The 17,721-nt window shown below is 44.6% G+C and overlaps 1 protein-coding gene across 1 annotated transcript in view; it reads right to left on the bottom strand.

Moving 5' to 3' along the window:
- LOC142557047 (structural maintenance of chromosomes protein 6-like) overlaps positions 1-17,721 on the bottom strand; it is a 100,900-nt gene that overhangs the window by 79,692 nt on the left and 3,487 nt on the right. The window contains exons 2-7 of the mRNA XM_075668594.1: positions 17,295-17,426; positions 13,370-13,484; positions 10,181-10,286; positions 5,224-5,422; positions 3,864-3,944; positions 1,404-1,505 (exon numbers count right to left, since the gene is read on the bottom strand). Of these exons, the coding sequence (XP_075524709.1) occupies positions 1,404-1,505; positions 3,864-3,944; positions 5,224-5,422; positions 10,181-10,286; positions 13,370-13,484; positions 17,295-17,408 (717 nt within the window). The 5' untranslated portion in view covers positions 17,409-17,426. The remainder of the gene's footprint in view (positions 1-1,403; positions 1,506-3,863; positions 3,945-5,223; positions 5,423-10,180; positions 10,287-13,369; positions 13,485-17,294; positions 17,427-17,721) is intronic.

Genomic DNA, 17,721 nt, shown 5'->3' with positions numbered 1-17,721 from the left:
GGAAAAAACATAACAGCCGGGAAAACGCAACAGTGAGGAAAGCTCCGAAAATGAATGAAAAAAAGGGCAGCTTCAACTATAGACAATTTATTTCCACAGAGTGCGCTTAGGACTTAAAAAAGCCTAGAATGATGGCTTGCCGTTTCTTTCGCTCGGTAGAAATCGCCACACGTTTCTCAATAGCCTGGAAGGCCGCATTGCTGTCAGCGTCGCTGTGAGGTGCGACGTACCTGCAGAGGAGGTCTAGAGCCGCGACGGCTTCTCCAAAGCAAGGATTTGGCCACTGCCCGGCATCATGCGGCTCGTGCTCCTCGTCGTCACCGCGCCACGGCAATGGCAACGGACGAAGGAATATCCGCGGGAAATTTTGCCCTCTTTGGCGTAATCGTGCTAACCTGCTAACGACTGTTTAGTAGCGCGCGCGCGTACGAGCAGCCCGGTTGCGCGCGGCGCGGCGTGGGAGAAATGTAAACAAGAGAGGAGAGCTGTCCCGGTAGGCGGAGCAACGCCACGAGCAACGCCAGCTTCCGGTTTCACTTTTGCTTCACAAAGAGTGACGTGAGGGCCTCTCCCGAGTTTCCTTCCTCCATGAGTCGACCCGTCCAACAACCATGCGGTGACCCTAATCACAGTGATGATAGTGAGAGCATTTTTCACGAATGGCCACTTAGTGCAGCCTCTAGAACTGGCGTGCGGCTTTTTGCAGCCAGTTCCATAGCCAAGCCCGGCCAAGCCCAGCCAAAACTCGTCCAAAGCCAAAATGGCGGTTGGAGCGCGTTGCCTACTTCAGCCCAGGCGGGTTCGGGGTGCTAAGTTGCAACGTATCATGCGGGAACGTTTTCACAGCTACGACGTAACAGCGGGGTTCCTTATACATTGAATCCTATGGAAGCTATGTCGGGACCGGATGAAAACGACGTAGCAGCCGGGAAAACGCAGCAGTGAGGAACGTAACAGCGGGGTTCTACTGTACAATGCTCGCCCCCAAGCTCTTCAATCTCTATACATTCCCACTTTTCAAACCAGGAATCGGCACTAACTGCTAGCAATGATATGAATTGGTCTGAAAAGGCAAGCAGACAAAACAGGATCACAACAGAACAAAGAAAAAGAAAACACAAATGCAGATCACGCCACGTTGCACTGGTGAAACAAGCATAAGTGCAACAGCCGCTTAACTAATACAGGAAGTACAGGCAAATAAAATGGACCTGTTCTGTGGCTTTTGAATGTCAACCCATGCAGTGCTAGGTACTGCATAGGTTGACATTTTACAAGCTCAAGTGAATAGGTACAACAGCACAATTCCTTCTAGCAAGCTAATGAAACTCTGGGAAATATGCAGACACCAAAATTAACTCAGAAGAATGAGTCAGCAAAAAAAAAATCATTTCAAACCCTACCTCTTCTTTCAGGGCCAATTCGCGATCTGTTGCCACCCTTTCCTCGTCAATCTTCTTGTACGTGACCTTGAGCCTTTCAAGCTGCGTGGCCTTCATGAAGAACTGAAATGCAGAAGCACCAATGAGTGAGTAAATGCAAAAACATGAAACACTAGCATCTGAAAAGTTACCAACACAACTGCCAGAATGAACACAGCGCACTTGCACGCGACATCCACTTGTAACGACCCCAGCTTTAACAATACAGTCAACGACTCAATTTTCGGACGCCCAAATTTTCGGATATGCCTGATATTTCAGACGTCTTTGCAGCAACACCACGAGCCCCATAGAATCAATGTATAAGGACATCTGATGTTTCGGACGCTCGAACCCCCCGCCGTCCAATTTTCCGGACTTTTTTGACGCGACGGAAGGTCCCTTTGGCTCCTCGCGCAGCGCCCTTGCGAAGGAAATAGACTTGCAGCCGAAGCATATCACCGCTTTGAACCACAACTAGCCGAATCTAGCCGTCGCACACTGATTTGGTCTGGCCATGCTGGCTATGTTCATCGCCGCACTTCCACCTACGGCGGAGTTTCTGGAGCGGCGCCATTTCGTTTGCGCAGGCCACGTTTTGGCTAGCGTGGTGTGTGGTTGTGCTGTTGTGTCAAGTGTGCTCTGCGACGCTAGGCCTAGGTGCTTCGACGCTCGTCAGCAAACTCCACTCATCGCAACTTAGGATTTCGCTTGCCTTCGATAGCCCCCACTCCGTCTTCATCGTCTTCGTCAATGGCATCGAAGCGTGGAAAGCAGTACCGTCGGTTAAAGATGGAGAAGAAAGCCGCCAATGTTGACTCTCATCGGTGTACAGTGCTGACATGACCCTTGCTCAGATCGAGGCGAATATGATCGCATGCAACCGGAACACCGTCCAAACAACAATCAACAAGTTCTTCAAGCCACTGCAGCAATAACACCGGCTGCCCAACGATGCACATGTACATAATAAACCGGCAGTTGGCTGCATACGGAGTTTTTGAACGCCTCTTTTTGTAGCCACTTTACTGATGCTTTGGCAGGGTTTCGGAAACCTGGTACTTCGCCCTTTACCTCTAGATCCGAGAAAAAAAGAAAAAAGGTGAGTTTTTTTGCATGCATTCATTTTTTCGGACTGCCTGAATTTTCAAACGTTTTTACGTTCCCTAGAGGGTCCGAAAATTTGGTCATTGACTGTATATCAGATATAACAATAAGCAGTCAATGCAAAGTCAATTTTTGTTTGTGTTCTATGGTAAAATAAACTGCTTACAACAATGCTCCCACGTGGCATTATCGATTATAACAATTAAATCTGGCTACTGGATGTGTTCACTGAAAGGCAAAAGAATGCAAAATCCTTGGAGGGGGTATGCGAGCCACTTCATTACACTCGCCGCCTTTGTGCAGCGCACCCTGCATGGCACACCTTCATCGCAGTCTTGAAAAAAAAAAAAACAGACAGCCGCTTTGCCACACCCACAGTGAAAGAAAATGGGGTGTACTAAGTGACCCCAAGCGAGAGGGAACATTAACTAATGCTGCACGCTTTAGGGGACGGATGCCCCGAGAGAGCAGGAACCAAGCGTCGTGGTCCCGCCAGCTTCGTTTGCGTGCTTTAGAAAAGCATGCCCAAGTATAATAAGTAATAGAATGCATTCCGAAGCTTACTTTCCTTGCATATTTTTTTTTTATTTTAGAGAGCTGGGCACGGTATGGGGGGACTGTTTGTGCTAAGCGAAGCATTGAAGCCAATGTAGGCGCGTATATATGGGCATAAAAAATATACAGCTTAGACCACTTATAGCATTACCATTTATAGTGCAGAACCATGGCTGTGACATGGCCTCTTCAGACACCCATTTACCCTCCCTTAGAACTCCACCCATACGCATATAGTGCAGCCATGTGAGTTGTAGCAGTACTAAGTAGCAGTTGTAATGCAGTTTTTGCGGGAAAGTCCCACAGACAAGCGTGACCCAAACACAGTTGTTTTAAGGCTGCCGGTTCACACGGCGACTTGGTCAGCAGAGTGCATTCATAGTGAAGTTTTGCCCTTTGTTTTGCTTGTTTTATGTGCGACGTGGCTTTGATTTGCATGAGATATTTCCTCCCTATCAAGGAATGGCTTCAAACATCACCTTGGCTTCGTTGTTTTTTTCCGAGTGTACTTATGCATAGATTTGCATATTTACAAGCACTATGTGTGGCGATAAACCAGTTGCAGTTAGCTCTTTGTGGTGTCTACTTTGCAGATCCCTATCAATTTATTGTTTGCTGTGATCAAATAGACATGCATAACCAACAAGCCCACCAGTTTATCCTGAGCAAATTTTGGTAGTATAAAAAAAAAAAATTGGTGGGCACAGAAAGGGTTGAATGCCGATATCAGCTGCCACTCAGCAAAAGAATGTGGACTGAGAGACACAGACGGTTCCTTACATTGTACTTGTCCCTGGGACTCTTGCTCTGTATAAAATTCCGGCTCGTCTCCTGGTTCAGGATCATCACGGGATTGTCGATCTGTAGAAAGAATGGAATTTAATTTAATTCTGGGGTATTACGTGCCAAAACCACAATTTGATTAGGAGACACACCGTAGTGGGGTGCTCCAGATTCATTTTGACCACCGGGGATCTTAATGTGGCCCCAATGCACGGGACACAAGCATCGTTGCATTTCACCCCCGTCGAAATGCAGCCGCCACGGCTTGGGTTTGATTCCGCGACCTCGTGATTCTGCAACCTCGTGCTTAGCAGCGCAACACCACAGCCACTAAGCCACTGTGGCAGGTGCAAGAAGAATGGACAGGTTAACTGTTATATGCTTGTCAAATGGACAAGGCTAAGAACTAATGTTCGTCCAACCCACTCATACTTCTGTAGCTAGTGCCACAAACACATACTAAATGCAATTAAATGCTGCAATAATTATACACACATTCGATAAAGCAAGTTAGTTTGGAATCACAATTTTAATAGAAAAAGGCCATACTTGCTAAAGATTTAAACGTAACAGTAAGTAGACCCCATTTATTGCTATACCAATTATATACACACTACAGGTGCATTTCTGCCGTCACTGTGAGGTGCCACATAAAGTACGAGGGCGATAATTGTTGCTACAGACCATGCGCTGTATGTGCGAGTGAAAGCATGTGAGGGTGAGCCAGCGATCACACTTAATCTCGCACACGCATACAAGGAAAGCAGGGATGAAGTGCACCATCTTCTGTTGCACACAAGAAGATGGGGGTAGAGAGGGAGGGAGGGAGTGAGGGTGGGTGTGTTGTACTCCGGGTGGCCCCGGGTGACCGCACGCGCATGCCCGGGCCACTGTATCCTGAAAGCCATCTGCAACAGGGACAGAGTCCACTGCAAGCTGCATTTTCAGGGCTTAGCTCATGTTGACGTGACACCCAGCACGAAGGTCAATCCACTCACTGCTACTGCCACACTTACTCGCTCTAGTGTTTTGACAGAGAGTTCCTGCAATCGAGTGAGATGGGTTCATGTTTGCTCCTGCGCACGTGACACCATGCTTGTTAATTTAGTTAGTATGCCTGTTTACAAGTTTATACGGCCAATAAAACTACATTTACTTTGTATTGCCAACTGTCCACTAATCTGCTATCGCAATCGATGCTTCGCCTTTCAGGCAAAACTATGACTTTGTTAACAAACACACAGGGACCTTGACAATTTTTTTCACCTTATCAAAAGCAATACGCTCTGATAGGCTAGTCGGTGTGCAGGAAAGCACAAAACACCAGGAAAGAAGACGGGTATTTAATTAATGTTACCTGGATGTTGAAATGGTCCAGAATGTGAGTCAGTTCCTGCCTCTTGGTTGACACCAGGGTGCCGTTGCAGGACTTGATCTTGTATTGAGACGAGCCATCAGCTGTTAGCCTCCTGGTGATCACGATGGAGTCCCCATACTGCTTGTGCTTGTAAGCATCAAAACCCTTGTTTTGAAGCCTGATTGACACCTCTGCAGAGCTGTTAATGAGAAGAAAATTTAAAGGGGCACTTCGTTATGCCTACGTGGATTAATGCGAACGCAAGCACTGCGGCGACGTGACTCAAGCCGTCACGTCAGCAAAAGCACGGTGACACTGTGGGTTTGACTTCCACCAAAGGTTGTAGGTTCATCTAACTATTCGGTTACATTTTTCTGTAATGTGTATAAGTCTGCCAAGGACTGAACCTAGCAAGTTTCAGGAACTTGTACTGAGCTGCAACAGCCCACATACAAGAAGAAACTTTGAAATTTGCAACGTCACTTTGATGTAAGTACAGTCAACGTCCAATTTTTCGGATTCTCTAGGGGCCGCAAAAACGCCCCAAAAATCTGGCAGTCCAGATTTTTGTCTCAAAGCTTTTAAGAGCTCAAATCACCACAGGCGCGTCCGGAATAGCTCTAAAGGCCTGCCAGTACACTTATTAGACGTATCAGTGTTCATACTGTAACAGGAGACGGCGTGTGCATACGTGTATAATTGTGGAATACATACTGTGTACCGTGACAATTGCCCCTTGCCACTCTTGGTATGCTTCACTGCAATACTTGGATTATGCTTCATCCCCTAACACTGCTATGTTGAGGCGAAGCTGACTTTTGGACACTGCCATTATGCAACGCGTCGTGCTTTCCGAGCTTCGAAGCCATTGGCGAGGATTACAAAGGCGGAGTGTTGGCGCCTGCTAACAGTGGCGAATTGATTTAATGAAAAACACGTCACCGAACAGCAAGACGCTTGGTTGCGAACTTCAAAGCAGCTAGGCTTAGCGTTGCCACAGTGGTGGCTACGTCTGCCAGCGGATCTGCATGCGAGAGCCCCTGTTCAAGGTGGCAAGATAATAAAAATAGCGGCGGTGGTGGCTTTGATTAATGCCGTTTCGACCTGCGGTCCTGGAAAAAAGTCCGGAAAATCGGACGGCGAAGGGCTTTTGCGTCTGAAATTTCAGCCGTTCAATACACAGAGTCTATGGGGTAGGTGGCAGTGCCGCAACGGCGTCTGAATTATCGAGCGTCCAGAAAGTCCGTCGTTGACTGCAGTTGCATAACCCTATTGAAAAGATTACATTACGATGAAAACGCAGAAATAGCACACTTCTGCACATCTGGCGCAAATGACACTCGAGCGCAGTCACTTGCAGGTAAGTCAAATTGTAAGAAAATGGCGCAGGTCGACCACCACGGGTAGCACGTATTGAGCAACAGAAAGCTCTATCGGGAGTTTTTTTTACGTTGCTCTGTGATTTTCTCATTGACACTTTTCATCTAGTAATAATGTTCAAGAAGCTGCTTAATTAAGACTATGTCATCCGGAGGAAAGCAAACAGTAATCTGTGTATCTCCAAGCAATGGAAAACATTACCTTGGTTCTGTCTAGCTACGTGGCATTTGCATATTTTTAAATCGTGGTGCAGATAGTTGGGACACCCTGTATACACTCTTAAAAAAATTACACCCTTTGGGGCTTGTCTTGTCCCACAACTATAGTTGTCATCTGTCTTGCCCGCGTTTCCTTTCTTTAATGCTGCGAGCCTGGTAGTTCCCAGTCACGAACAGCTTACGCGTTATCAGTGTGACACAGTATTCTGGACAGGAAAGTAGCGAGCACAGAGTTTTCAAAAAAGGAAGCGCAAGCAAGGCAGATGACGATTATTGTTGTGGGACAAACATACACCCCAAAGGGTGCAATAGTTTTAAGAGTGTACCGTATTTACAAGATAGTAAGTGTACCTCTTTTTTTAAACTTGAAAATACGAAGTGTTGGTTGGGGGGGGGGGGGAGGGGAGAGGGGCTCGATTTACAATCAAAACAAAAGCATGGCTCCACGAATAAGGGCAAGATAAATGAGGTACCAAGAACACTAAGGCATGGTTACAATTTTGCTTCCTCTACGGCTCTACCCGTAGCATTAAGCTACTTCACCTATTTCGTGCACTTGTTCAGGATTTAAAATTTGTTCTAAACTTTTACTATGCACACACCATTTGCAGGAGTGTCAATAGCTGATGAAAGGGCCACTGCTCCAATCACGGCAGCACCAACACTTATAAAGGTGTTGGTTCAGGGGAGTATCAATAGTCCATAGAGCACTTTATAGGTGCATCCCAACCTTCATAGGTGGCAAGGGCAATTCGTTTACATGTGAGATGCGTTTGGTACGGTTTTTACAACATAAAATGTGTTGGTACTCCTTTGACGATGTTACTGCCACTACAGCAATGCTGAGAATGTTGCGGGAAAGTAACTAACACACCCCTTGCTGTAGAATGTCTTTTAATGCATAAGCATTCTTTGGCGAGCTCCCTAGCCCGGTCACGCGAAATGTGTAGCGCCTTGTATCTGCACAAAAATGTGCAATTGCAAAAGTTAACAGATTTAATCATTATGATAGTTTAAATGTAGATGATTGGTAGCTTTTAAGCAATAAGAAACAATTTACACAAAAAAGAGATAAGAACACCTCTAGAGATACATAGGGCTACTTTACGAAATGTATTGAGAAGATTATAGTAGGGGGTGGGCCAACTGAAATTCGAGTGTGGGGGCCAACTTAATATTTGTGGGTGGGCCAACTTGAAATTTTAAAGGGACACTAAAGGCAAATACTAAGTCAACATGGACTGTTTAAATACCATTCCAGAAACCTCACAACGCTTCTTTCGTGCCAAGACTTAGTTTACGAAAATATCTTAAAAATCCGAATACCTTCCTCGCAATTTAAACGTCCTACCACCTCACCATGGAGTGGCGACGTTGCATTCGCTATCACTGCCCTTTGCTGCCGTCGTTGAGTAAAACGGTGCCCGAGAGACAGACGATGGTAAGCTGTTTTGAACAAAATGCCAATGCGTGGCTATGGAGAATCCAAGCCAAGGCAGAGTAGTATTCTTTTGAGCTGCTTTTGGTCAAGTGGCGTGGACCATTCGGGCATACTGCAACATCACGTGCAAGTGGAATCTCTGCTACTTCCAGTTTGTTTGAGTTTCACAAGTTGGCAAGACAAGCGCAACCCTACGCAATAACGAAACTATTGATATGCGAAAGCGGGGGCGGTGCAGAGTCGAGCAATAACGAAACCTTTCAACCACCCGCATCGTTGTCAAGAGTATTGTCAATGAGTTCTTTTTTTTTAAAAATGAAAGAACTGGTGAAGGAGAATCATCTTTCGTGTTGTGACACAATACAGTGATCTTTTTATAGCGAGTGGTTGAGTACTGGTGACAAAATTTAAGTGAAGAGTGCCTTCGTCATAGGGCAATTACTTGAATGTCCCGGGGGAGTCTAATCGTGTCCTGTATTTACCTCAAATTCTCGATTACTAAGGCTGTGCTCGCAATAACACTGACGCCTTAGAGATTCTCGAGTACTAATCTATCACTTTAGCTTGACTTAATATTTGCCTTTAGTGTCCCTTTAACGTGGACCAATTGAAATCTGGATGTGGCTCAACTTGAAATCTAGGGGTGGGCCAAGTTGAAATTTGGGGGTGGGCCAAGTTGAAATCCGGGGGTGGGCCAAGTTGAAATCCGGGGGTGGGCCCAGTTGAAATCTGGGGGTGGGCAGACTTGAGATTTTGGAGTGGCCCAATGTCCAATTGAATGCTGCTCAGCGTCCTTCAAGTTATGAACACCCCGGGGGCACTTGTGAGTGCATTAGACGCTTGGCGCATCTTCATTGGACCTTACCAAGGTGCAGTCAAAATGCAGGCGAGAGCTTGTGTGGACAAGGAACGCGTGCATAACACAGGCTTGCGTAAGGGACAGCGAGAGTGACATGGCATCATGGCAATGCACTTTCCCCTCACGCAATGCTTCACGCGCTACTGCGACAGCTGGTGTTCCTTTCAACAGCTCTGCTGCGTCAAATAGCGCTCGTGCCCGGAGTTCGGCTCAATTGGTACGATTGCATTGAAGGGGCCGAATGCGGTGAGAAAATCTGACAGTTGTCTACTAAATCCTAAGCACTCTTTGCCACCGGAAAGGCCATTGATAGACGCGCATAAGCTAGGAAAAGCAAGTAAGCAAAAACGAAGTCACAGCCGAGCCAAGAAACGCTTATGCGTTAGCAGACAATTCTCAGAATTTCTGCATTTTCCTTGCTTAACTTTTCAGTGAAAGTTATCCATGCACCTATTCTCGCAAATATGAGGCACAAGTTCCCATTTTGTTTTTTCTTGTCTGATCTAGAATTTCTCAAAAGTACCGTAAAAATGTGTCAATCCAGCAAGCACATGAAGCCAACAGAGATAATGAAGTCAAGGAAATCATAGGGGGATATTACTCGGAAATTTTTTAATTGATATGTAGAAATAATAAAGAAGGAAAACCAAAGTGGTAGAAAAGACAACTTGCTGCCAGTGGAAGTCGCTCTACCAAATGAGCAACTGCAGTGGCCGTCCGCCCATCCACATTCCTGGATACTTCGTTATCTATATATATAATCATTATAAACAATATACTTAAATAAACTATATAATCTGCAACAGCCCAACCAAATAGCCAAATACCCAAGAAACTGTATGGGAGGTTGGTCACTGGACAGCAGATCAATTGGTAGTGTGTGAGCACTAGACCTAGCCCTGGGAATGCGATTATGGTAGCTAATTCAATGACCGCATTTAAACAAGCTCTTCCACCAAAGTCAATGTGGAACAGCAGGGTAACAGAAATTAGTAGGCTGTTTTTCGTTTAAAGGGCTCCCACACTCTCACAATGCCGCCACAGAGGAACAGGACGCACCGTTTTCCAGTTTCCACAAGGCTTTTTACACTGGTCCCACGGGACGCAGTATTCGCTTTGCCGCCAAGGCCGATGATTAGGGATGTGAGGATTGCACTTTTCCCACCTGGAAAAAAAAAGGAAAAAGAAAAGAGCATTGTGTAAGAACCAGCAAGTAAAACATTGCCATACTGTCGCGATCAAGTCATGGCACTAGGCAGGCTACCTAAGAAAATTAACATTGAAAAACTAATGTAATCTTAATTTTTTGAAGTCTGCAGTTTTTAATGCTGAAAGACATCGGAATAGTTGCACTTGCCAGTGGTGCTGTAGCCTCACTTTACATTCAAATAATGATGCTGATAGTCACCAATACCCAACCCGTTTTGTTGGTGTAGCAGCAAACTACTTAGTCACATGGTCTGTGTGAGCTACCATATCAATCTAGAATTTTACTATCCTAAAACCTTGCTAATATTAACGAAACGATACTGCTGCTCACCACACCCACTGCAGTCGACACCATGGTCACTAACGATGCGATCACGGGTACCGGCTACTGGAAACTTCTGTGCAAGCGCCCTCCACCCCCCCCCCCCTTCCACTTTCGAGGGATTTGAAATTAGCACCCGCAACTAAGCAAGCGCCCCCTCCCTTTCTTCACCCTGTTCACCACTTCATGCATGTTCACCGGACCGCTTGGCTAGCTTTTTGTCAACTTTTTATGAAATTGCCCGTTAAATTACATAAAATGAAAAAATTTGGCGAGAAAGAAATTTAGTGTTTAGCTGCACTTCTACCAAGGCCTGACAGTTCACCATAGCCAGGTATCTGCATAGCCATAGCTCCTTCTAGAACCCTTTACCATAGCCACGCCATAGCATTCGCAAGTCGCCATTTTGGTCAAACATGCGAAGTCAGACTCAGACTTCGGATATGCGTCAGCGTCTGACTTGCCGTGTTATGGTGCAAATGAGCGAGCGTGCATAGCTCCGCCCAGAACCGGCGAACCTGCATGGATGCTCGGAATGACGTTGCAAATAAAGTGATAACAAACATGTTTGCAGAGATCTCTCATTTTAAACAAAAGGTGCCAATATAAACACGCTATGCGAGCAGTGTAGACGTGTTTCTGCAAGGTCACATTCGCAGTGTCGGCTTTGTTGAGAGCCACCAATGAGTAGGAGCCAGCAGGCTTAGCTCGCTGGGCTGTCGAATCGGAGACCGGGGGCGTTTGTGACCCGACCGCATGCAGCTTGTAACAACGAGCCTACGTTGGTCAGCACAACGTGTTCACAATTATGTTGCACTTAAACTGTAATACATTTGATTTTATCGATGCCGACACAAGCAAACGAGCAAGCCAGGTGAGCCTGCGATCACTGGGAGACAGTATAGGCCTAGATCAATGGCCACCGGATCTGGGGCCCTCAGCCCTTTTAATTTCGGTCTGTGACCGAGCAAGGGCCCTCCCGCAAACTTTCTTGGATTATCGTTCACCTCAGGAGGGTCACTTGCTCGGAATTTTACGCCATGCAGTTCTAGAGGCACGGGGCCAATGCAGTGTCATACGCAGCAGTAAGTTCAAGAAGAAACGCCTTAAAGGCACAAATAGGTATGAAGCATTACGGCATTCCTGTTTTTCCCACCCAGTTTCCACTGATGACTATGGCAACGAGGATATGTATGAAGACTGGCATAGCTATACTGAAGTGGTTAAATGATTTTAATTCCTTTTATGTTAAATTGCTGAATTTTCAGGTGCATAAGACGCAGTTCTTTCCTAAAGTTTTGTCGACATGTCTCTTATGACAGTGAGCCTTGTACATGCATAAAATCAAGTGTGCCCGTACGACCAATATGCGCATCTTTCATGAGTACTAGAAATCATGCATGGCAGCATTCGTGCATGACAGCAGAAAGAAATTGAAGTTTGTTTTAACAGTGGAGCGACGGTGGTGGCATATGCCAGCTCCGAGGGCTCGCTGAGTAGGTAGTGCGGCTACCATAGCACAGCAGGTGCAGTGACGCTGTAAGGGACGCCATTACACCCTCCGTGATATAGGTGCCTCCGTGATTTCAGGCGACACATACTAGTTTGCTATTATAACGTAGTTTCTTTTTAAAGACGGTAAAGCCATGAGGCTAACTCAATAAGTAAGAGAGAGGAACCACAATTTTTGGTCATTACATTCTGGTGCTGGACATATGCCCGTTAAAGAAAAATGTACCTCTTGGCTAACATCATCATCAGTTACTCGCGCGAGAAGTCTCAGCTAGGTGTGGATCCCCTGCCCACTAGCATTCAGAAAGAAAACAATGTTTTCATTCATTCAGCTAGGGCGTCTGTCACAGCAGTTCAGCTTCCAGTTGCCATTTTGCTTTCTGTATGCATTTCAGGGGTGCCAAGTGATGTGATCATTGTGTTCAGTCATAGCACACCACATCGCAGAGGCAATGCCAGCAACATGCTGAAACATGCTTACAACGTCACATACAAATTATTCAGAGGCTGTCACAGTAACCCAACGATACTGCCCACCAAAGTGGCTGAACTTTTTCAGTGCATCGAAGGATGAGGCCTTTGACGATTTTAAGTGCAGTGAAATAAACGTCAGTTTTCCTGCGCCTAAGAGGGCAGATAAAGTTTTACTCTGCCAGAATCTGTAGCTCATAATAATGTGTACAGAAATTTAGTGCCTTGCGTAATCACATTTGATGATGCCAACTAAGCTAAAACAGGCAAGTTTTATATACACAGATACATCTTATATACCAATTTTTTCTTCAAATGTATCGAAAAGTAGTGGGTATGTCTTGTACAAAGCTGCGACTTAGACACCAGAAAATATATGTTAAATCTTTAAATCTATGCCAGCCCCTATTTTTAATGTTTGGACTCATTATTGCATCCAAAGAACATTGGCCATCAACTATGAAGTGTTTGACAAGACCTGCTGTTACTGGTTCCCTGTTCATGCCACACAAGTAAGTTTGCCATAGGAGTTGAGCAGCGTCATCATCCATTGAAAAATTACCTGCATGAAAAAGCCTACAATTTGCCTGAAGCAACTGCAACAACGCACACACTATATCACTGGCATATCACACTTTCTGAAATGGGCTTATGACGTCTGTTCTAAAAGCAGTGGCACTGATTTCTGGCCAAGGCGAAGAGGCAGAAGCCACTGAAATCAGCCTGTCACTCACTTCCATTTCTGCCGACGATGAAGTTTGTCTGCTCCGAGAAGGTGAAGTCTAACTTGCTGTGGCACATGAAGTTCTTCAGGTGTACTGACTCGATGATGCCAACGGCATGTTCGGGCTGGAGAGAAAAAGGTGCAAAGTTTATAGTCTAGTTTACTTACCCATGGCTCCTTTTCCCAACCCAGCAATATCACCACCCATTCAGGTGTCATTCCCAAACGAGACAATAGCCCAATTTCCCAACATTCAGAGTGCATGTGCAACGGCACTGTTGACACCATGATTATAGGGGCAGTATTCTCAGATGATAACATTGGATATACAATCACTTTTGCATAACTCCTTGTGACAGGGCATCGAACAGATGGGTCTTGTGCACAACAGTGACCGTAACACTGTGTGAGGTACAATGCTGCCTGTAGACTATGACACATTTGCTGCCAAGTTGCAAAATCGCACAATAGTGATACCCCTAACGTAGTACTGCAAAAGTGATGCACAATATACCCAAAAGTGAACGTTCTAGAACACTGCTGCAGCAGTTGTCAACACTTTCCTGCTCTAATCGGGTTCAAGGCAACATTAAGACAAGGGCCAAGGACAACGCCATTGTGTATATTTTTAGTGCACTTCAGGATGACGTTGCAGGGGTGTGTCGGCTCAAGCCCACTCCTATTGCAGGATCTTGTTATTCTCACCTCCTCCACTTTCGATCTGGAGGGCTAAGCAGGTTTATCGTATTACACACACAACATATGCACCTCCCTGTAGTTGGCCTTCGGCCAGCTAGGAACCACTACTAATGGTATGCTTTAAGGCAGTGGTGACACAGTAAAAGTCGTCATGAAATCGGTCAATTTCAGCCCAGTCACATGGCTGTACCCCTTAAATTACAATACACTACATAATTAAAACATCTAAGAACTGAACATTATTTGACTAAACTATCAGCAAGCTGAATTTTTAAAATTTAAGAATATGTGGTCCATAGCAAAATATTGGATTATTACAAATCAAAATGCACCCACTTATCAAATTTTAAGAGAGAATTGAACAAAGTAAGTGTAGAAAGAGAGATACATTAGACCAGAGTACATTTGACACCACATTGTAATTTGTACATACAAAACAACCCAGTTATCAAGTGCAGCACATTACGAATATACTACATGCCATGTTGGCTGCATTCCACTGTCACAGTAAACCAGAAAGTTTAAAATCAGCTGAAATGATTGATTTGAATTAAGTAGTGATTTCTGAAATCTATTTGAATTAGTATAACTGCGATGTTATCACACTATATTTGTCAAGATTGCACTGCAATTAAACTTCTGCCCCAAAGGGCGATGCATTGACCATGACAGTGAAGTTCAGTGCTGCGCTGGAACTTCTCAGATGTTCTAATTATACGCGGGTGCGACATGTTGGCGCAACACAGTATGTGAGGCAACTGCTGCTGAGCGCAAGGTACAGCGCCATGGCAGTTACCAGGTGTCTCACAATGCTGGCATGATGAGTGCCACCAGTGATGCTGCCGGCCCCACACTTCAATGGTGCACGAGATGAGAATCACTGAAAATGATCCCCGCTAGTCAGCGCCTAGCAAAATATAGCATAGCATTAGCCTGAGATTTACCGTTCAGACGAGAGCATACACACAACAGCTCAGCAGGGATGCAAGTGTGCTTACAGCGCTAACCTGGCTCTGCCTGAGGCAATTGCACACATTGTTGATGGTTTGCCCACTTTGCTTCGCTGTGTTTGTAGTCAAATGCACTCTGCATCTCCGTAGACCCTCTAAACCTCAGCGCCCGAGCCTTACACGCGTCATCATTGGGAGAGCATAACAAGGGCAGCGGCATGAATGCACCTCAAGTGCGCATATGTAATTGCTGTCGCAAGAAAATCGCTTATCAATAGTACGACGGTCGCTGTTGTGGACACAGAATCACGAAGTCTAAATGTAACTTAGTGCTAAGATGCACACAGTCCGAAATTAGGGCAGTTTCTGGTCATCGCCATGCACACTGTTTCATACTTGGAAGGCAATACTGCAGAAGCTGAGCAGGCAGAGTAGTCAAGGAGTCTCCATCCACATCTCAATGTGAACGTCTTCACATACTATACAACTTGCAGAGGTAAAGTTACGTCAAATCAACTATTTGTGCACAATTGGCACTTCAAGTAAGAGAAATACCATGTTTTGATTGCAACCGCAATAAGTGCACCACGGCTACTGGTCACAGGAATGTGCCCCTTAACGCTTTAAGCCGCCATGTACACAATTGTGTATGACAAGAATAGTGCATCAACAGCAAAACCATTGATGGTAGCAATAATATCTAAAATGTGCCGCATACGTCTTGACATACTTCTGATTGAAATTGTGCTGCAAGTCTGAATAACGCCTGCAAAATGTTCTAGTAAAATGAGTGGGAAAGTAGACAGTTGTGTGTTCTTGCTTGATGTATGTTGTATGTAGCAGGTTCACTTCTTTCATTGTTTTTCATGAGTTGTACCACGTATAATTTTAAAGTGGCTGGATAGGTGCATTTCAAGCCCACTACACATGAAATAGTTTATATTCTTATACCTGATGTACGTGCAGCAAGTTTTCACATGGAGTCCACATTCTGTAATCTTGACAAAGCTTGCTTAAGAATTAAAAATTATGATGTATTCTGCAGCTGTACACTTTTTATGATTCTGAAGATGCAAGAAATGCGATGGAAGTAAAATTTTAAGCAATAGAAATAGTTGGTGCCTCACAGGGTTAAATAGCTCGGCAGTAAACAGATTCAAATCTGTGAACGTCTTCCACGCGATAACTGGGCGATTTTCTGTGGCACGAAAGTACGACTTACAGTTACATCAAATTGCATGATGCTATGACTTTCACACATGGCGCGCAATATTATGGCCACACGTGCGCGCAGTTAGTAGCATTGCCTTCATAGCATTGCCCGAAGTGCATGAAATGGAGGAAAGCATCAGTCATATTTTAGATGCACACTGACCAGACTGACATCAAGAGGAAGCTTTAGCTCGAGCCCAACTCCGACGCACCCTACTCAAGTACATGTAAAATGCAAAAACGTTTTTCCGAGATAACCCCTGGACCGATTTTAATGAAATTTGTTGCATTTGAGAGAGAAAATTAAATCCTAGTGACTGTTAGAAGCGTAATTTCGATTTAGGGTCTGAATATTGTTAAAAAGATTTTCAGAAATTTGAAATTTTGAAAAAAAAAATAACAGAAGCACGAAGTTTACAAATTAATAGCTCTGCACCAAGAACAGATGTCGTGGTTCTATGAACGGCATCCAGTAGATCATTCAAAGCAGACAAAATAGATAAGTCAATTTATATCTTATGTGAATTTGTTACGTTGTGTACAAGGGTTCTGCAAAAGCTGTATTTCCGTGTTACTAAATTTTTTTGATATTTACATGTGAATCTCAAAAAATGTCAATTTTGTCAACTTTGCATGTACTATTAGATGCAATTAACATAATTGTGATATTATTTTTCATTGCTGAGTTAGAGTTGTAAACTTACTTATTTCATTTTCTGAAAACCTTAATTTTTGTAACTTTTTCATAAAAAATTGACGACCAAAATAAAAAATTCAAGAACAACAGTCACTAGATTTCAAGATTTTCTTTTAAATGCAACAAACCTCGCCAAATTTGGTGCAGTGGTTGCCGAGAAAAACGAATTCTCCTTTTACATGTATTTAGATAGGAGCACCCGAGCTAAAGCTTCCTCTTAATGTCAGCCAATCGTAGATGCATTTGCTGCTGGGCAAAGTTTCTGCCACGCCACAAAAATTGAGGACCAAGGATGCACTGGACCTACATTCACTCCCCGTGTTATCACACATCTATAAGAGGTTATGCACAGCCTAGCTCAACATATGCTACTTTACCGGCAAAAGGGGTTGTGAGCTTTGCAGAATCTCGCTTCTGGGTCTCTTGCTTGAGGATGGCCTAACGTCTTCATCCAAGTCATGTTGAAAGCCATTCTGATGCCTCTTTGACATTTCTGTGCTGCACAGCCCCTGCATGTGGAAAATTAAGTAAAAAACTTGGAATTCATTTTGTAAATCAAAGCAGGTTGAAAGCCATGTATTCAGGGCCCCAGACCCCACAATGTACAAACATACCATGCGAGTGAGGCATTCTCAGTAGGTCTCAAGGCAAACTGAGCACACAAAGGGGATGGCAAATCAAATTTCGTCCAGAAAAAAATTTCAACTCTATCATACTGACAAGAAGCAGACTTATCTCGGGGCAAAAAGAAGACATGTGCTAGACAAAGGAGCAGTTTCTAATACTACAATGACCTTTTTGAAA

This window comes from Dermacentor variabilis, chromosome 9, assembly GCF_050947875.1.
Source record: "Dermacentor variabilis isolate Ectoservices chromosome 9, ASM5094787v1, whole genome shotgun sequence".
In the NCBI taxonomy this organism is placed as follows: domain Eukaryota; kingdom Metazoa; phylum Arthropoda; class Arachnida; order Ixodida; family Ixodidae; genus Dermacentor; species Dermacentor variabilis.
This window is presented reverse-complemented; position numbering and strand designations above follow the sequence as displayed.